Source organism: Daktulosphaira vitifoliae, unplaced genomic scaffold (assembly GCF_025091365.1).
Source record: "Daktulosphaira vitifoliae isolate Bord-2020 unplaced genomic scaffold, ASM2509136v1 Scaffold_3, whole genome shotgun sequence".
NCBI lineage: Eukaryota > Metazoa > Arthropoda > Insecta > Hemiptera > Phylloxeridae > Daktulosphaira > Daktulosphaira vitifoliae.
In genome coordinates this window covers 1,020,435-1,041,815 of record NW_026099574.1, presented here as the reverse complement: position 1 = coordinate 1,041,815, position 21,381 = coordinate 1,020,435, and the positions used below count along the sequence as shown (strand labels likewise).

The following is a 21,381-nucleotide window of genomic DNA, read 5'->3' as shown; positions in this document are numbered from 1 at the left end:
GTAATGTAAAGTAGGCATGGATGGTGTAATCAAGACCTTCTAGTTTTTAATAGTAGTAAACTAGGCACTGGCGTACCTAAGTGAAAAAAATTAATTTTAATTATTGAAGTATAATCAATACTGTCTATTTATTTATAATAAAAAGGGTTTTTTATTGTAAACTACCGACCATCGCCTACTTTAAAACCTCTCTTGGTACTTTGCCTCACGCCTTCTTTAAACCTATGAACACTTTATAAAGTTTTGTTATCTTCTCTTTTTACTTTTCTAGTCGTTTCCTTTCCAGACATAAATCAGTATTGACTTTTAGTTACCAATGTGTCACTTTTTATTATTTTATCTATTAACTTTTTCCAAATCTTTATATTATGACTCATAAGTTTTATGCTTCTGTAATTTCCAAATTTCTGTATGTCTCAATTTGTTTTAAATACGTGTACATGTTGCTATATAAATCATTTCTAAAAAAATGATTGTTAGTTTCTCCTGAATTAACAATGGATTTTTACAATTTTNAAACAACTTCCCAATGGTGTTCACTAGACTCAGTGGCCTGTAGGAAGACAGTAGATCTAGCGGCTTGTCCTTTTTCCTGATCAGTATCAGTCTGGATTCTTTCCATTTATCTGGAAAGCACCCCCTTCTGAGGCAATTATTACAAACTTCTGCCACTTCTTTCGGTTTCTTGGTACATAACGCCTTTAATATGAAGTCCGGAATGCCGTCCGGGCCGGGCGCTTTATTCGATGGTAGAGCTTGTGCAATTTCTTTGATCTCGCTTTCTGACACTTCCTCTATTTCAGCTTGATCCTCACATATATGCCAATCGACCATCGGTCTGACGGGGAAAAGTCCCCGTAGAATGCTCTGTAACCGGCCTGGCAATGTCAGTCCAGGTATAGGTCTTCTACCAACCATTTTCTTCATAACTATACGGTACGGAATACCCCAAGGACGATCCTCCACCGTCTCGCACAGCTTTTTCCAGCTCTCCTCCTGACTCTTCCTGATAGCTATCCTAAGATTTTTTAGAGCCCCTTAGCTGCAATTTGTAGATACCTGCACTCGTCTTGACCCCTGCGCTTTCTCACCCTTTGGTAAGTCCTCATGGCAATGAATGGCGGTGGCTGTTGTACAGTGAACATGTGTTTATGCGTCGCTCCGCTGTGTTTCTATTATTACTAGCGTTCTAGTTAACAGTTTTTTGAAATTAAAATTTTGAAACGTGCTAAAAAGTGCGCGTTCGGACCGGTGTCGTTTTCGAGTCGGTCCGACCAAAATTGAACGTGTTACACGTAATTAACTATTACTGAGTTTGGCACAGGCTACGTAATATGTAAGTATTACAAACACGTGGTTTTAGAATAGAGCCGACGGCCACGCCAACGGCCTACTGGTGGCATCCATATTCGTGTGTGTGTTAGTTGTACCATTTCTAGGTAAGCCCTGGTGGTACAACAGTACGGCGTTCGCTATAACGTACGCGGAGTATTTGGACTTAGTCGATTTTTCTTAGCTACCCCACCCCCCGGAAGCTTAGAAAGTGCATAGCACATTCAATATACCTTCGACATCGACCGGACCGGTGGCAAACATCCAGTGGGCTGCTGGCGAATCACCACCAGAAAGTGGGATTTGACCCCCCCACCTCACTTTTTGAGTTAGCTCTATCTCGGTTGGTATTGGAGCTAGGAAGTTGGTTTTTTCGGAAAAAATTTTGTTTTCGGATTCTCTAGGAGGTACGCCCTCACTTCGTAGTGATAAAATCCCTTTCTAGGGATTTTCCCCAATTTTGGGCCGATTGGCCCTAAATTTGGTGGACACCTCAGGTGTACACTTTTACCACGGAGTGACAATTCTAGTGGAAATCTGACGTCTTAGAAGGGTAATACGGGCTTTAGAGGCAGCCCACACTCTTTGGGGACGAACAAACGAAATGGAGCTAAGTCAGGGGAGAGAAAATAGGTCTGAGCACGATCTGATTACGCTGACGATGACTTCGGATTCGGCAATGGAAATTGATCGGGGCACAGCGAGGAAAGCTACTGGAAGTGGGGGTGATGGTGTTGCTCCGATGGACGTGGTTATTGACAGACTGGTGGAGTCGCAAGTGAAGAAACAAAGGATTAGATGGGTGGATAGCCTGGAGAGTGATACGTTGGAAAACGCAACCACCCTATTGAGGGAATTAGCGAGTGATAAAAAAGGGAACTGGATACATTGGGTAGGAGAATTGAGGAAATAAGAAACTTCCTTAAACTACCTGAAGCGAGGACCGTACACAGCAAGATTAAAACTGGTATAGGGAATATTACTTTGTGTTACTCAAAGGTAAAGGAAACCAGGGATCTTGCAGACAAGACTAGAAAAGTTTGGCAAAGAAAAATCATGGAAGGGTTGGATAACACTGTGGTGCAGGAAGGAGTGCCCGCTGAAGGGAAATTAGACAAAATATTGGATTCTTTGGAGGAGTTGAAATCTACTATGAAGGTGCACACTTTGCATAGGGAAGACGGACACTTGGATGGTCAGATAAAAGCAGCCATGACCAGTGGCAGGGAGAAACAGCCTCTTGGACACGGATTACAAGTTATTAGCAGGTCAGCGGCAGAGGCGGCCGGGAGGAATCCTGAAATGAGCAAATCGAAGCCAGTAAGGCACAAACAACCTGCAGTGATGGTGAAAACAGGAACCATGTCATACATAGAAGCCCTGAAGAAGGTGAGAGCTGCCCCGGCACTCAAAGAATATAAGGAGGAAATTGTATCGATGCGGAAGTCGGAGGCGGGCCACCTGTTAGTAGTGATGAACAGGGGCTCGACCAACCTAGGAAGTATTAATGAGGTGTTGAGTCAAGCTGTAGGCGACAGCGGCAGTGTATCCACGCTCAAACAAACAGCTAGAGTAGGAATTTTTGGTCTCGACGGGGTGACGACAATGGAGGAGGTAGCGGAAGAGTTTACGCTGGCAACTGGATCAATTGGGGAAGTTAAAGTATCACTGAGGGACACAACTAGGGGTCAAAAAATGGCCATAGTGACAGTTGGAGTCGAAGCGGCTAATAAAGCTGCTGAAATTGGCCGCATTAGAGTAGGATATGTGTATTACAAGATGCTTCTTTGGAAGGACAACAAACGGTGCTTCCGTTGCTTTGCGGGAGGCCACGAAACACGAGAATGTCAAGGGGTAGATAGATCCAAGTGCTGCCGAGGGTGTGGACAATTAGGTCATTTTGTTAAAGAATGTCGGGAGTCCACTGGATTTCGGGAGGTGTTCCAGGAGCTATTGTGGAAGGAGAGCCATACGATCGTCCAATGATCAAAATTTTGCAAATAAATCTAGGGAGGGGTAGAGTAGCGCAAGATCTGATGCTACACACAGTGGCGGAACGACAAATGCAAGTAGCGATAATAAGCGAACAGTACAGAAATGCTGGTGAAGATAGAGGGTGGTATAGCGACACATCTAACAGATCAGCTATATACATTGGTCATGGAGCGGCGGTACAGGAGGTAAGTCCCGCAGAAGATGGATTCAGATGGGTGGAAATGCAGGGTGTCAGAATTTACAGTGTATATTGTTCACCGAATGTATTGATAGAGGAGTTCATATTGCTGTTGGACAAAATAACAGAGAGCGTGAGGGACGCTGGTAAGCGGGTGGTCTTGGCTGGTGATTTTAATGCTAAGAGACCGGAATCGTCAGATCCCAGAGGGAATGTTTTGGCGGACGTCATATCGTCCTTGAATCTCGTGGTCTGCAACGAGGGGAGAAAGCCAACTTTTGTGAGGGCGCCGCAGGAATCCATCTTAGATGTCACTTTGGTATCAAGAGAGCTGCGGCACAAAACCACAAATTGGGCAGTTTTGGACATAGAGACGGCGAGCGATCATAGATATATTCAGTTTGACTTAGCGGCAAGAGAACCGAGATCGGATCGGCCGCAGGTTACGGGTTGGAGTTGGAGAAAATTCAACCAGGAGCAGCTCGATATTTTTCTAGAGAATAGCTACTCTGCTGACTATAGTAGCGAGGGTATTGCAGCAGGTTCTCACGAAGCGCTAACCAGTTACCTAAAAGCGGCTTGTGACTCATCTATGCCACGTAAGTCCTACCATGGAGGCAAAAGACCGGCGCATTGGTGGACTCAGGAGATAGCGGAACTGCGCAAAGAGTCATTCATTGCCAGGAGGACTTACCAAAGGGAAGTTTTTTACTTTGGTCTTTTTTNGTGAGAAAGCGCAGGGGTCAAGACGAGTGCAGGTATCTACAAATTGCAGCTAAGGAGGCTCTAAAAAATCTTAGGATAGCTATCAGGAAGAGTCAGGAGGAGAGCTGGAAAAAGCTGTGCGAGACGGTGGAGGATCGTCCTTGGGGTATTCCGTACCGTATAGTTATGAAGAAAATGGTTGGTAGAAGACCTATACCTGGACTGACATTGCCAGGCCGGTTACAGAGCATTCTACGGGGACTTTTCCCCGTCAGACCGATGGTCGATTGGCATATATGTGAGGATCAAGCTGAAATAGAGGAAGTGTCAGAAAGCGAGATCAAAGAAATTGCACAAGCTCTACCATCGAATAAAGCGCCCGGCCCGGACGGCATTCCGGACTTCATATTAAAGGCGTTATGTACCAAGAAACCGAAAGAAGTGGCAGAAGTTTTTAATAATTGCCTCAGAAGGGGGTGCTTTCCAGATAAATGGAAAGAATCCAGACTGGTACTGATCAGGAAAAAGGACAAACCGCTAGATCTACCGTCTTCCTACAGGCCACTGAGTCTAGTGAACACCATTGGGAAGTTGTTTGAAAGGGTGTTGAAGAGACGACTGGAGAAGCACCTCGCGCAACCTTCATTCCAAATCTCGGAAAACCAGTTTGGATTCATGAGGAGGAGATCAACTATCGACGCCCTGGAGAGGGTGAAGGATATAGTCCACGCGGCGAATGATGGCCCGCTGAGACGGAGGAAACTATGTGGTTTGGTGTCATTGGATATTGCGAATGCATTCAATTCCGCCCCATGGGAGAAGATAGGAGAAGCTCTAGGAAGGAAGAAAGTACCCTCATACCTGAGGATAGTGTTACGGGAGTACTTTAGGGACAGAAAACTCCACACGGACGAGGGGAAATTGGATGTGTTGTGCGGTGTCCCCCAAGGATCCACTATTGGACCATTGCTGTGGAACATTTTCTACGATGAGATACTGGGCATAGCATTGCCGGAAGGTTTTCACATGGTGGCGTTTGCAGACGACCTTGCCATCATAGGCACTGCCTCCAGTAGTTCTATGTTGGAAGAAGAGATGAACTTTGTACTATTATGCGTAAGCAGATGGATGGTGAGTAACGGATTGCGGCTTTCTTGTGGCAAGACGGAGGCGATTATGCTAACTAAGAAGCGAGGATACATTAGACCGAATTTCACAATACAGGGGCACCAGATAGCGATAAAGAAACATATTGTGTACCTGGGAGTGGTGCTCAGTGCAAATCTAGGTTACAAGGAACACATCACAAGGAAGAGAGCAAAAGCGCTGGTTACCGCTTCTGCCTTGGCGAGGCTGATGCCGAACATAAGGGGACCCAGTCCGGATAGGAGGAGGCTGCTAGCATCCGTGGTCAATAGTCTGCTGCTCTATGCGGCCCCTATATGGAGCCCCTCTTTGGTGTACACAAACCACAGGCAATTACTCCTGAGCCCGCAGCGTGCCATCGCATTAAGAGTGGTCAGTGCCTACAGGACAGTGTCGACGGAGGCGATTATGGTGGTGGCCGGGGTAACACCAGCACACTTACTTGCCCGCAGCCGGAGCAGGTTGAGGCAAGCAGAACGTTCAGGGGAGGCATATCTTACGCAAACGATGCAAGAGGACGTCATGGAATGGTGGCAGGCTGAATGGGATAGTGGAGGCTCTGGTGCATGGACGAGGCGTATCATTCCGAACGTTAGGCAATGGGTGGAACGTAAACACGGAGCGGTTGATTTCCACATGACTCAGTTCTTATCGGGTCATGGATGTTTTCAGAACTACCTCTACAAGTATAAGAGAGTGGGCAGTCCAAAGTGCGTGTCCTGTGGGGCACAATTCGACACTGCAGAACACACGTTCTTCCAGTGTGGGCGCTGGTGTAGGGAGCTTATGACTTTGGAAGCATACCTGAATGCACAAGTCACACCGGAGAGCATGGTTCGAATCATGCTGAGGAGCAGACAGGATTGGGATCTGGTAAGGACATACGTGGAGAACATACTGGTGACAAAAGAGTGCGAGGAAAGGCGGAGGCAGGGTACGTGACTCGAAGGTGGCGGTCTGGTGAGACGACCTAAGAAGATAAATGGACAGATCAGGGAGCAGGGCTCAAAACTGTATATTTGTAATGTAAATAATGTACATAAATAATGTACAGTAGAATTAAGATAATAAATGTAGCAAAATAAGAATGTTTAGTATTAGAATAGATTAAAAACATAGCAAATGTAAAAGGAGTTATTAAAATAAATAAACGATGGCATCTCGGGGGAAAGCAAAGCAAAGGCAGTACTCCCCCCTGATGTCGATTCAAAGATAAAAAAAAAAAAAAAAACACAATTAAATTATAATACTGAATAATGTTAATATGANTTCTGTATTGTTAGTTGGTGTATTTATAAATACACTCACAACATTATGCCTTATATGCAACTATATTTTAAGCATGTCAGTTGATAGTCATAATTGACAATAAATGCTCCATGATCATAGACATGGAGCATTATGACAGCATAAAATACCAATTAGCTACCTGTATTTGTAATCTCTTATATATATATATATTAATAAAAAAAATTGTAACTTTAAAGTTTTACAACTAATAAATTAATAAAGTTATGTTAAAAATTTGAATGAAATATACTATTAAATTATATATATATATATATTTATAATTACATAAAAGTAGAACAGATTTAACTAATAACTCATATAACTTAAGATCTACATAACATTTTATACTTTTTAGCTTCGATGCGAAGCTAAGAAGGTATTAATTTTACTAGAATGTGTTTTTTTTTGTATGTCTGTCACTCAATATTAGCTCTCACTGGACCGAATTTTATGAATAATACGTCAAAAGATCACAAACTGTACCTAGTCGAAGACATTACCCTTAAAGTTTGAAAAAAATTACCTTGTTCCCCGTTAATGGGGAAAATCTCCCAAAAAATTACAGTTTTACAAATTGGTAAATTTTAACATTTTTTTCAATTTTTTTTTTTTTATATAGATACCTTAGGTATTTCACTATCATTTGATATATTTTTGTGAACATTTGACACTTTACCTGCACATAGGGTAGGATTTCAATAAGGCAACTTTTTCATAAAAAATTAACTTTTTCAACTTAACTTTTGAAAGTGTTCCGGAAAGACTGACACTTTTATATATGACTTAAATTAAAGTTATTGTAATATACTTAATCATGGAAAAAAATTTAGGACTTTATTTTATCTTCATGGTGAAAATGGCTACCAAATGCTACTTTTATGTGAAAATTCTCGGTTTTACATTTTTAACTTTATAATGCTATAACTTATTCATAAGTCTATGGATCAATACAATTTTTTTATAAGAAATAATATTTATATCCATCTTTCTTTCGATATACTTTATCTTAATCAGGATATAAATAAGGAAATAGCAATCATGTAACTTTTGGAATAATCCACCAATTTTTTTAAAATTAAACACTATCTAAAGATTTGCATCAAAGCGTTTTTTATGATAGTGATTTTAATCACTGTCAGATATGATTATACTTCACCCAACTATGGCACGTTACTACTGTGGTGTGATCCCCCTGTGCTGGGTATTTTTTTAAATCAATTTTTGCATTCTAGGTGTATATTTAAGATTTTTTTTATTTTTTTTCGCAATTACAAAAATATTTTTTTTTTGATATTTAAATATCTCCATTTTATAGATAAAATTTACGGAAAAATTTGATACCAAAAACTTTTATATTATTTCAGTAGTTATGTTCATATAGCATTTTAAAATTTGTTATGATTTTTCTATGGTATCAAATGTTAGTCCATATATGTAGAAGACGCAAATATTTTCAATTTACATTATTTACTAGCGACAGTACTTGATTTATTTTCCATAAAAGTAGTAACGTTTGAACAAGAGCTTTTTACAGAAATGATTATTTTATTACAAAATCTTAAAAACATTTTCATATGTGAACTACATGTGTTTCATGTTTGGCCAAGGTTTTGGTTGATACCAAAAACTCTTCTTTGGTTTTTTTTTAAATTTAGAAATCTTAAAAAAAAATTAATTTTTTAAAATAATTTTTTGTAATTGCGAAAAATAACAAAACATATTTTAAATGCAGTCTTATATTATGATAATTGGTTCAAAAAAGTATAAAATGTATATTATAAGTTATATGAGTTCTTAGTTAGGATCTGTTACAACTTGTATATTAGGGTGGTCCTAATTTTTCGAATTTCTTTCGGGATACCCATCCATTTTTTTCTTTAGTATAAAAAAATAATATTCTGAAAATTTTAAATCATTTGGAAAAATTTTGACCTCGAATTTTTGAAGAATATTTTATAAAACCTATATCAGAGGTTATCGAGTAATTTTTTCAATAAAAGTCTAAACACAAAAAAAAAACGTTATGTAAAAACAAATATTTTTATATATTATTTTTAATTATTTAATGAATTTTTTACATGTGATAACAATATATTTATAACAGAAAAATAATTAAACAGCTTATTTTTTATACTCTATTATTTTAAAAGTTTCAACACTTCATTACAACCTTTTCAAATGTTTCAAAAATTTGAAACTTTAAATGTTTATATCTAATAAACAAATTAAGTTTCATTAAAAATTCAAATGCCATTTACTATTGAATTAAAAACTCAAACATTTTATTAAATTAAAAATATGTGTTACCATTTAAAAAAACAAAGTTGACACCCTTACCAGGCATAAGGGATGAACTTAAAAAGTATTACATAGTTAATAATTCAAGAATAATGTGTAACTAAAGATANTAAAATAAAAATATGTGAAAAAATGTATATGTATAAATATTATTTTATTTATTATAGTTAAAAAAATAATAATGTTCAAAAAAATATAATTTTTAATTTAAGTAGACAAATATAGATCGTTGAAGTGCTAAACACCTGAAACTATGTTCATTTTTTAATTATCCACTAATTTTTTAGAATTAATGATAGTGGTTTTATTCACTGTCAGATTAAATCTATAATGGACACAACTATGCCGCGACGCCTCTGTGCTGGGTTTTTAATTTTTAGTATGTAACAAAAGCTTTAATTGGATATATGTTTTAAAAAAAAATTGACTTTTATGAATAAGTTGCTATTTTAAATCCCCTGCTGTAGACAAGTAGTAAAGGTTTAAATTAAAAAAAAATTTTGTAGAGTGATTTTCATATGTGGTATTGTAGTGTATAATCTATGTTTCAACTAAATTTCAAATATTTAAAACAATTTTCTTAGGATTAAGAGGTCTACACAGTTACACATTTTATAAAAATACACATATTCTAGGTGCATTATTTCTGTTGAGGGACGTATTTTCCAAATTTTATTTTTAGTTATATATCTGCTTAATACACCATAAAAATTTGAAGTTTGAGGAAAAAGTGTTATATGTAAAATTTAGCATTAGAAAATCAGTAAAAATCCGCTCAAAATCAAATAATTTAATAATAATAGTAAGTAAATAATAGTTTTTGTTGTTTATAAATCTTATTTTTGTAATTGTTTTATATATTATTGTATATGTAATATATTACATATACAATATAATTATTCAATTCATTTTTTAGTTGCAAAATAAAAAATTAATTAAATTATTACGATAATATTGTAAAATATTTTAATAAATAACCATGGTTTTATTCTAGTAGTTAGAATATTCTGTCTTCATAAATATCAGTAAATGATATATTAAGGCTACTTGTGCTACTGTTATTAATCGATAAATATCTGTTTTTCCCTATTCCCAAGAATAGATTTACACAATTTAAATCTCATATTATGTGTTTTTTGTTTTGTTGTACTTCTAGGGTGTGTATATTTATGTATTTTAACCCTTTAAAGGAATAAAAGATGGCCGTGAATACACTTCTGGATGATTTGTCATGGATTGACCCAACACAATTTTTGTTTTTAATAGATATATTAGGTATATACCTATTATTTGTTATATATATATACAGGGTGATTCATTAAGGATAAGACACTCGTTTACTCAGTAACTATTGAAAATTTAAGATTTTTGGTAAGGAAAATATTGTTTGATTCAAAAAACACTACAATAATATGTAGTGAAAACATGATATTTTTAAAAAACATTAATTTGAGTTTTTACTCAAGTATATAATTATATATATTTTAATCTGACCTTTAGAATATAAAACATAAAGTTAAATTTATTTGAAATTTTTTGCTTTTTTTAAGTTGAGAAAAATAAACTAATAAAACTAAAAATCCGTTTATGATGGCCAACCGTGTGATGTGAGATTATGTTTTTTTCGGACCCTCTGTAAAAGTTTCCCTTCAAAAATAAATTTTTTTTGAGTTATTGTGTGAATCATATTTAAACAATCACTCTGTATACTATCTAACAACATAAAATGTCTATAATTACTATAAAATATATTCTATTTACCAATATTGAATCCATAAGATATTTATATTATATTAAATTGTTGTTAGTTTTATCTAATGGGGTGAAATATTCTTGATCAAGATAATTTTTTAAAGCTAAGTTTAAATCTAGTTTTTATTTAGGACTGGATTAATGCTGAGTCACAAGAGATATTTTAAGTTAGCCTTTTAATTAAACATCTTTTCAAAAGCAATAAAATTATTTAAAAAAAGGTTGTCTTCTTATATTCATCAGCTCTGAGGCACTTACTTGCCCTGTTAATCTGACTTTGCCTCCATTTCTTTATTAATTAAGATCTTTTCATGAATTTGAATCATTAAGATTATAATTATTGTAAGGTATTAAATAATAATATAAAACATTAACTTACGCAAAATTTTTTTATTTGTAGTAGCTTCAGTAAAATCTAATATATCATCTTCTTTTTCATGTAAATAATTTTCAATTTTTTTATTTTTTTTCCCTGTATTTTTATTTAATTGCTTTTTGTCAAATTTAGGTATCATTATATCATCATGTTCACATTCTGCCAATATTTCTTCAAACCTAATTGATAATTCAAATTAATAAAAATAACTCGTACATTATAATCTGGCATTTATTACGTTTTTGGTTTAGTTTTAAGATTAAAATCAGAATTGATGATATTTTCTTTTTTCCCTTTAAATTTCATCTCCTTTTTTTTTTTTTGATTTCGAATGGATTCCTTGTTCAGTGCCCGCAAACGTACTAATGTTTGATTATCAGAATGTGGTACAAATTTAATAATTAACTCCGGTCCAAATTTACGAATTAATCTTTGATAAATACTTTTAGTTTCTTGACGAAATTTTCTTTTGCAATCATTTGTCATTCTCGATAGAGAGCCTACCTAAAATTAAATTACTGTCACAACCATATCACTACATTAAATAATGTGCAAAAATGAGACGTTAAATTACGATTTTCAATTCAAAAGAATAATTTAGTTTTATCATAATACGACATTTATAACTAAAATAAAATTACTTTAAATTATATTCAATACTGAACACTACCCTGTATATTTATCATACATAGTAAATTTTATAAAAGTTTTTTTATTGTTTTAGCTTTGACGTTGAGAAGATATATTTTTTATGTACAAAAATAGTCTTTACAATTTTGTGACTTAACATATTAATACCCAACCACCATTAATAAAAAAACTCTAGTTATTTGTGTTTATATTGTAATATAAAATCTTAGGTTTATACAATAAATAAATTAAGAATATAATTCATACTATTTTTTTTAATACATAGAATTTTTTAACGATTCTATTTTCAAATTTATGAGATAAGTCAACTTATTTGACCTTGAGTATATATTTTGAATTTCAATTCATAAGATATAAAATTAGGTTTAATAAAAATGACTTTAAACTCATCATAATTCTCCTGTTTAAAATGTTTCGATGTAAAAATTGATAAATTGAAATGTTATTATTCATGAGCACTTCATAAGATTTTACATATGTATCGTTTAAATGTTTAATTGATAAAATAAATATTTTAAAGTTTTATTTGGTAAATTAAAAAATAGTTAAATGTTTATAATTACTAACACAAACATACACATACGAGCCAAAAAATAGTATGTACTTTTAACAATATCCACTTAATCTTATAAGTTTGTTAAACTCAAAATAAATTTAAATTTCATTCTCCCCGAAATTTTGCAAATATCTACTAAATTTACAAAACCCTTTAAAAATGTATTATTATTTAATAATTCAAATTATTACATTTTCTGCTTACTTACTATAGTTAGAAGAAAAGGTAGTATATCATTAGAATATGATGTAATGATTACTTTAAAAAAACTCAAAGCAGACCCAACAACTTCTCTAGTTCCTGTTGTAGCTAGTAAACCTATATTACTAATTATTGTTTCAAGATGATTAGTACTGATTTCACCTAAAACATTATTTAATTAAAACATAATATTGCTACATTACTACAGTGACATACTTTTACAATTATGAAGAACAGAGGCTACTGCAAGAATAGTACAACTTATCATAGGAATAGAACCAGCTAATCCAGCTGATAATGCATTCAAAAAGTTATCCACGCCATTTTCGGTTTTGAATAACAATGAAGCCATTTTATTGATTAATACAAAAGCACATTCACGACAACGTTTGTTTACATTAGCACCTTTACAGCAAAGTACTGCTTCTGGTAAATGAATTACAATACTTTGCATAAGACAATTATCATTAATATGATCCAAAAGATGAAATAAACAACGCAATCGTGGCTAGTGAATAAATATTAATTGTAAGTAATTGGAAACATTTTTTTTTTATCAGAAATACATACTCCTCGACTTGTAGCTGCTACATCTTGTGTTGTAGAAATTATAAAATTTCGTAAGTGTTCATTATTTTTTTTAATAAAAGAATTACATGTTTGTGTTTTTGATGAACAGATATCTTCTAAAATTCTATGAGAAACAATTTTTATTTAATAAAACCCAACTAAATAGTTAAAATTTAAAATACCTAAAATATTTTTTTTCCTCTTTAAAGTTTTTAATTTTCTTAATTTTTGATATTCTTGAGTCGAAAAAAGTTTTTAAAGTTTTTACAGATTGATGTGGAATTAGAACTCTAACAATATCAAGAATACTCTCTAGAACTATAGTTTCTGCATCCTTTGAGTTATCAATCATTTCACAACATTTATTGAATAACTGTTCTTTAAGATCTTTATCGGATAATGTCAGGTACACCTAAATTTAAATTTAGTACAACTTAAAAAATATAAAAAAATAATATATATACTATAGTTATAAGTTAGATTAGCACACATACAAGGTAGAACAAATCTAATTGTGTTACTTTTTCATTTTAATTAAAGGAAAAACAGAAGGGATAATTAATTTATATAACACATCTTTCATAATACTTAATTCTAAAAGTTGTAAAACTACTATATAACGTCAGAATTATAAATAAACCAATTATTGAGAAACAACACAAGTTCAAACTAATAATTCAGTAAAAAGATTAAAAAATTTCAATATTATTCAATCTTTATATTACAGAAATTGAATTCTGAAAATATTTAATACCCAATAATGTCTAAAATAATATTGTTGAGACTCCTATTATTATATATTTTGTGTTTAATGTTAATATACCTTGGTTCTTATTAAAACTAGGAAGTTTTTTAATTGGTTAAGTATAAGAGGTTACTTTTTAAGAGATGCAAGACAGTTAAAACAAAAATTGAGTTTCATAGAAAAGCTAAATATTATTATTAATTTACTTTATTGGTTCAGCAGTATAAGGTGTAAGTGTGTCAATAGTATAAGTAATTTTTGCAGTTAATAATTTATACAATCTTTATTTATTTATTTTTTTTTTTTAAGATAATTTTAATATTAAAATCTTGAAATAATGAAAATTTAAAAATAATTTTTGTTTTAATCAATCAAATTTAATTAAATAAGCATTAAGAAGTTGAATAGATAACTTTTATTTATTTTAAATAGATGACTAAAAAATTATCAATAATTTTAAAATAATTGTTAATTAATTTAATTTTTGAGATTATTGATGTTCATACACTTTTACTATGTTTGCTTACTTTAATAGTTTCTAAGGCAGAAACTCTTGTTGCTTCTTCATCAGTTCCATGTGATGGATTTGTATACAAATTTAAACATATAGGCAAAAAGTTTTTGGCAAAATGACCAAGCTGAATTTTGTCATCTGGATTAGCTGCATCACTTGATGCAAAATCAATGAGCTTTCTTAGGGATAGGAGAATAATATCTCTCAATTCTTTACGATTACTTAAAATTATACCCATTGTTTTAGCTATTTTCTAAGTGACATTTTACAAATCATAATTAGAAAGCATATTAATATTTTAAATTTTTTTAGTGAATAATGAACTTACTTGAAATGATGTTGATATATCTGAAGGATTTGTGCAAAAACTAACCAACAGAGACCATATTTGAGATTCAAGGAGATCAAAACTTATACCAGAAATTTTATCATTAGCTTTTAAAGCACTCTCATACTTTTCTCTAAATTATATTAATTTAATTAAATAAATCAAGCTTTTTTTGAAATAACGTTTCATATTTACCGACAATGAAGTGCTAAAGGTAAAAATTGACCATTAAAACATTCTAAGGTAGAATTTGTTATGCTATCTTTTAAAACAGGTAGTAACCAACTACGCTTAAATTCCCCAACATCATCAATCTGAACAAAAATTGTACATTTAAACAACAATCATATAATAAATTATTAAAAATTTAATTAATTACTATGTAATCAATATCAAAAATAGTTTTAAGAAAAATCAACAGTTTTAACTCTAACACAGTAGAAATGCCACATAGTTAGGACAAGTATAAATTATACCTGAAAGTGATTATATTCACTATTATAAAAAACGCTTCAATGCAAATTTGTATTTTAGTTTTAAATGTGTTTAATTTTAAGAATTGGTGAATTTTTCCAAAAGCAAAATAAATATCTATTTATTTCCTTATTTATATTCTGATTACATATTCTATAATTAAAATTACAATAAANGATTACATATTCTATAATTAAAATTACAATAAATATTTATAAAAGCACAATTAGAAAGAATTGATGAATTTATCCAAAAGCAGCATGAATTCTTATTTCCATAATTATATCTTCATTGCTATAGGTAAATTATACTTTAATAATTTTTAAATATAATACACATTATAGAAATTAATATAACAAATTTTGTATTGTCGACAGGATAAATTAAATTAAAGAATGTTAATTTTCTTCTTCTTTTTTTTATAAATCTGTATTTATATTTTTGATACACGTTTGTCATAGAATAAAATATACAACTACTTTATAATAATCTCAGTGTAAATTAAAATAGAAATTTTGAATATCAATTTTATCTAAATTTAAATTCTATAACATGAATTTATTCATTATACTTGTATATCATCAAAATTTCTTCTAAAAGTTAAATGATATTTACAGAATTTTATAATTTTATTTTTACAATTTTTATAATAGTGATTTTAATAATAACTAAAAAATTGTAAAAAAGTTAATAATAAAATATATCATTTTTATTTCAAAAAAACCCAGCACAAGGGGGTCGCAGCACAGTAGTGACGTGACATAGTTGGATCAAGTATGATATCTGACAGTGATTAAAATCACTATACAAAAAAAAGATTCAATGCAAATCTTTAAATAGTGTTTAATTTTAAAAAATTTGTGGATTATTTCAAAAGCTATATGATCTATTATTTCCTTATTAATATCCTGATTAAGATAAAGTATGTCAAATGAAAAAGGGATTATTAAGGGGAAAATATTATTCCTCATAAAAATATTGTGTTGATCCATACACTTTTCAATAAGTTATATAGTAAAAAATGTAAAATATAAAATCGAGAATTTTCATACAAAAATAGCATTGGGTAGCCATTTTCACCACGAAGACAAGTCCAGAGGTCAAATTTTTTTTTCCATAATAAAGAACATTACATTAGCTTTAATTTAAGATATATATAAAAGTGTCAGACCTTCCGGAACACTTTAAAAAATTAATTTTTTGTGAAAAAGTTGTCATTTTAAATCCCCCCTGTGGGCAGGTAAAGGGTTAAATGTATGAAAAAAATATACCAAATGATAGGTAAAGACATCAAGCATTTATAGAAAAAAAATTATATTGATATGTTCATTTTTGAAAAAGTTATGGCAGTTTTTAGTAAAAAAAAATTGAAAAAATGTCAAAAATTAGCGATTTTTAAATTTGTAATTTTTTTGGAGGTTTCCCCCATTTACGGGGAACGAAGGAAATTTTTTTCAATTTTTGAGAGTAATATCTTCCGCTAGATACGATTTGTGATCTTTTGACATATCGTTAAAAGAAATCCGTTTGGTGAGAGCTGAGAAAAAATGGTAACAGACACAAAAAAAATAAAACACATCATAGTAAAACCAATACCTTCTCAGCTTCGCATCGAAGCTAAAATGATTTTTAGTTTCACCTGAATTTAACGATGTGTTTTTACAACTATAGTCAAATTTTATAATATGCTCATTTGAGTAAATCTTTTTGACGACTTTTTTTTATTAGTTTTTTAGTTTCTATGCGAAATTGAGAAGGTATTAATTTTACCATGATGTGTTTTTTTTTATGTCACTTTTTCTCAGCTCTCACTGGACCGATTTCTTTCAATGATACGTCTAAAAGTTGATTTTTGTAAAAACGTTTCTATTTTGACCCCCTGAGACAGTTTAAGTATTAGATTTTCAAAAAAATGTTATTAAATGTTAAGGAAATATCTTAAGTTAAATATCATAGTAAAACCAATACCTTCTTAGCTTCGCATCGAAGCTAAAAATCGGTTCAGAGTAAAAGTAGTAAAAAACACACACACAAAAAATAAATAAATAATTGTATCATAATACAATCAATATCTTCTTTACTTTACAAAGTTATAAATTATAATTATAGTATAAATAAATTAAAAAAATAGTTCATAAACAAACCTTTAATGGTATCACTTTTTCAGAAATTATATATTCAGGCCCTATGTATTTAATAGCAGCTCCTACAGTTAATTCGAGTTCATTAACAAATTGAGTCTCATTAGAATCTCTTAGTTGGCCTAATAACTTTACACATTCTAGAAATATTCTTGGTTCACACTTGCCATAAACCTTAGGAAATAAAATAAAAATATTAAATTATGTAGTAATATAAAATAGTTATAATTGAAATTTACTTTAAAAAAAGTTGATATTGTATGCAACACTTGAGAACAAGCATTTTTGTAGTGATATGATAAGCACTGCATGATTAAATTAAATAATACAGACACAGAGTTGGTATAACTAGATTCAGTAGCCAAACCTATACAATCTTCAACAAGTACACGTAATGTAGATCCAGTAGCTTTTAATGATTCAGGACTACCATTATTCCATAATTCAATACATAATTTAAACATTTTTTTTAAGTTAGAAATACATAACAACAAATCACTCCTAAAATAATTAATAAATTTCATGAAATTTGATTAATTTATTAGTTTTGATTATAAATTATTATAAACAGTTATTTTAAATACATTGTTTTACTATACAAGTTTTGTTTCCTATGTCAATATTAATTATTTTAAAAATTTAAGGAACTATATATAGACAATATTTTTGACATGATTTTTAATAAAAGTTATAAAATAGTTAATAAGAAGTTTTACAAATAAAACATTTATAATAAATGATATTTAATGAAGATAAGACGCTCGTTTTTCAGATTTATATTTTAAATTTTTGTAGAGAAAAAATATTTAGTTAAAAAAAAAAACTTTATAAGTACCCAAATAAATTTTTTTTAACTGAAGTTACAAAAAAAAACTTCACATTAATTTTCTTAAATGTAAGTCACTATTTTTAATTTAATAATATCAATATGCGCAACAAATAAGACAACAACTCACTCTTTAGGATATCGAAAATAAAAATTACTCTCTAGTTACTTGTTATATGTTTACCAATTTTCTTAGTAGTTTAATTCCAAATCAATCCAAATTGTCAATATTTTGATGAAAATTATTAAAAGAAGAGTAAAAACTAAATTCAAATACCTCATAATTTCAAAATGGATTTTTTTAAGTTACTGCTTTATTTGTTAGCGATATAATAAAAGAAAATTCTTAACAGTTTCTGAAATAATAAGCGTTTTATCCTTCATTGATCACCTGTGTTATTATTATTATTATAATATATTTACAGTTACAAATAACTATAATAGAGGGGACTTGAAATTGCTAACAAACCAAACATCAGTGAATTAATATAAGAACACTAGAGGCATCAATCTCATTAAAGTTAATTTTCTATTTTGTTTATTTGAGTATTAAGACACACATAATAAATTATTTCATAACTGAACAATTTTTTTTTATAATTTTTTATTTGAAATAGGTGGATTTTTTTTGTATGTGGTAAAAAAAATGTTTGGAAGCTACTGCTTTGAAAAATGAAAAATAAAATTTCATATTTAAACTATACATAACTTGAAACAAATATTTGATAAAATACATTTTCTTGTAAAAAAAAAAAACAAATATTAATTAAATTCACAATTCTACTTATGTTATACTAACACATATATTTTCAGGTATCTAGAACCTTATTTAGGGAGAGCACCGTAATATGTTTTATCGTGATAGGAACGCTAAGAAATATTTTTTACAAAAAATATTAAATATAAGACAATTAAAAAAAAAAAAAAAAAAACAATAATTTAATTTACAATAAATTAATTTCTAATATTCTTAAAGTATTTATTGTAGAATTGGATTTGATATGATAAAAGTATTCAACTACAAAAGTAAATAATTTTACTTTGTAATATATATTAATTTTTTAACTTTGTGTGTGCTACTACCAGTCTATAATATTCCANACATACTTTGTCTTAATCAGGATATTAATAAGGAACTAGCAGTTTATGAAGCTTTTGGAATAATCCACCAATTTTTTAAAATTAAACACTATCTAAAGATTTGCATCGAAGCGTTTTTTTTTGATAGTGATTTTAATCACTGTCAGATATCATTATACTTGATCCAACTATGCCACGTCACCACTGTGCCGCGACCCCCCTGTGCTGGGTTTTTTTTAGATATATAATCATTAAAATTAATTCAATTCCGAATATTTCCATTGTAGAATCTTTTTATACACCAAAAGTTAATTAGAAATTATTACTATGATTTTTGTTTAAGTGATCTATTTCGATAAAAATGTAAAAAAAATTGAAATTTTCTGATAAATGTACTGTAAATAATAATTATAAAATTTCCTGATTGCATATTAATCTTAACAATTTAATTTTTTTCTATTTAATAATGTCAATTTCAAACTTGCAAGTTGAGCTACAAGTTATGGTAATAAATTCATTTTCTTTTTTATTAAAACTTTTACTTTAAACGACAAAAAAAAGTAGGTTCAAAATTATTACTTTTAATATATTAAAAATCAAAATAAATAATAATTTGAAAACAATTAATTTCAAAAATTATATACTATATAATTAAAAGAATTACTAATCTGGGTATAATTAAGGAAATAGAAGTTGATGTTGCTTTTGGAATAATTCATCAATTTTTTAAAATTAAACACTATCTACAGATTTGCATCGAAGCGTTTCTTATGATAGTGATTTTAATTACTGTCAAATTAAATCTATACTGGACCCAACTATGCAACATCCCCACAATGCCGCGATCTTACTGGGCTGGATTTTTTTTTTTTAACTTTTAGTACATATAAGCTTTATTTTAACATATATTTAAAAGACATAGTATTCCTGGAATATTTTCATAAGTTAAGTTGAAAAAGTTAAATTTTTGTGCTGAAGTGGCTATTTTGAATACCCCCTGTGAGTAAGTAAGGGTCAGATTTTCAAAAATATTATATCTAATCAAAGGGAAATATTTAAGGTTTCAATATAAAAAAGATTTATTTTTATTCATTCATTTTTCAATAGTTATGCCAATTTTTAGAAAAAAAAACGGTAGCACAGTGGGGTTGTGGCATAGTTGGGTCCAGTATAGATGATATCTGACAGTGATTAAAATCACTATCATAAAAAACGCTTCGATGCAAATCTGTATAGTGTTTGATTTAAAAAAAAAATTTGTTAAAATAGCATATTTTTGAATATGGTAGCCATTTGCGCATAGAAGATAGGTCGTCGGGACAAATTTTTTTTTTCATTTTATAGTACATAAAATAAGCTTTAATTTGATATATGTTTAAAGGACGCAGTATTTCCGGAACATTTTCAAAAATTCAGTTGAAAAAGATCTATGTTTTTTACAATATTTTAAGTTTTGAACGCCCCCTATATAAGGGGAAATTGTCCAATTTTAATAAAAAGTATGTCAAATGAAAGATGTACTTATAATGTATTTAGAAAAAAAAAATTTGTGCTGATATATACATTTTTCAAAAAGTTATAGCATTTTTAAGTTGAAAATTTAAAATCGAAAATCGAAAATTTTAACACAAAAATAGTGTTTTTTTAACTACGGCAGCCGTTTAAATGTAGAAAAAAAAGTGTCGGGACAAATTTTTTTTTTTCATTTTGTAGTACATAAAATAAGCTTTAATTTGATATATGTTTAAAGGACGCAGTATTTCCGGAACATTTTCAAAAATTAAGTTGAAAAAATTAATTTTTGTAAAAAAGTTGCCATTTTAAATCCCCCCCAATGAGCAGGTTAAGTGATAGATTTTCAAAAAAATGATATCAAATGAAAGGTAAATATCTAAGGTTTTAGTATAAAAAAAAATTATGTTGATTTGTTGATTTTTCAAAAAGTTATGGAAGTTTTAAGAAAAAAAAGTGAAAAAATTTCGAAAATTAGCGATTTTTAAATTTGTAATTTTTTTGGATATTTCCCCCATTTGCGGGGAACGAGGGAATTTTTTTCAATTTTTAAGGGTAATGTCTTCAGCTAGATACGATTTGTGATCTTTTGACATATCGTTGAAAGAAATCCGTTTGGTGAGAGCTGAGAAAAAGTGGTAACAGACACAAAAAAAATAATACACATCATAGTAAAACCAATACCTTCTCAGCTTCGCATCGAAGCTAAAA

At 30.3% G+C, this 21,381-nt stretch overlaps 1 protein-coding gene across 1 annotated transcript in view; it reads right to left on the bottom strand.

Annotated features, from left to right (window-relative positions):
• The window catches only part of LOC126900922 (RRP12-like protein), a 29,370-nt gene that overhangs the window by 982 nt on the left and 7,007 nt on the right, over window positions 1-21,381 (bottom strand). Inside the window, exons 8-22 of the mRNA XM_050676957.1 lie at window positions 17,492-17,753; window positions 17,256-17,426; window positions 14,833-14,951; window positions 14,638-14,770; window positions 14,323-14,562; window positions 13,233-13,462; window positions 13,051-13,174; window positions 12,697-12,988; window positions 12,488-12,642; window positions 11,311-11,576; window positions 11,053-11,251; window positions 1,060-1,172; window positions 664-1,018; window positions 510-592; window positions 170-222 (exon numbers count right to left, since the gene is read on the bottom strand). Coding sequence (XP_050532914.1) covers window positions 170-222; window positions 510-592; window positions 664-1,018; window positions 1,060-1,172; window positions 11,053-11,251; window positions 11,311-11,576; window positions 12,488-12,642; window positions 12,697-12,988; window positions 13,051-13,174; window positions 13,233-13,462; window positions 14,323-14,562; window positions 14,638-14,770; window positions 14,833-14,951; window positions 17,256-17,426; window positions 17,492-17,753 — 2,795 coding nt within the window. The remainder of the gene's footprint in view (window positions 1-169; window positions 223-509; window positions 593-663; window positions 1,019-1,059; window positions 1,173-11,052; window positions 11,252-11,310; window positions 11,577-12,487; window positions 12,643-12,696; window positions 12,989-13,050; window positions 13,175-13,232; window positions 13,463-14,322; window positions 14,563-14,637; window positions 14,771-14,832; window positions 14,952-17,255; window positions 17,427-17,491; window positions 17,754-21,381) is intronic.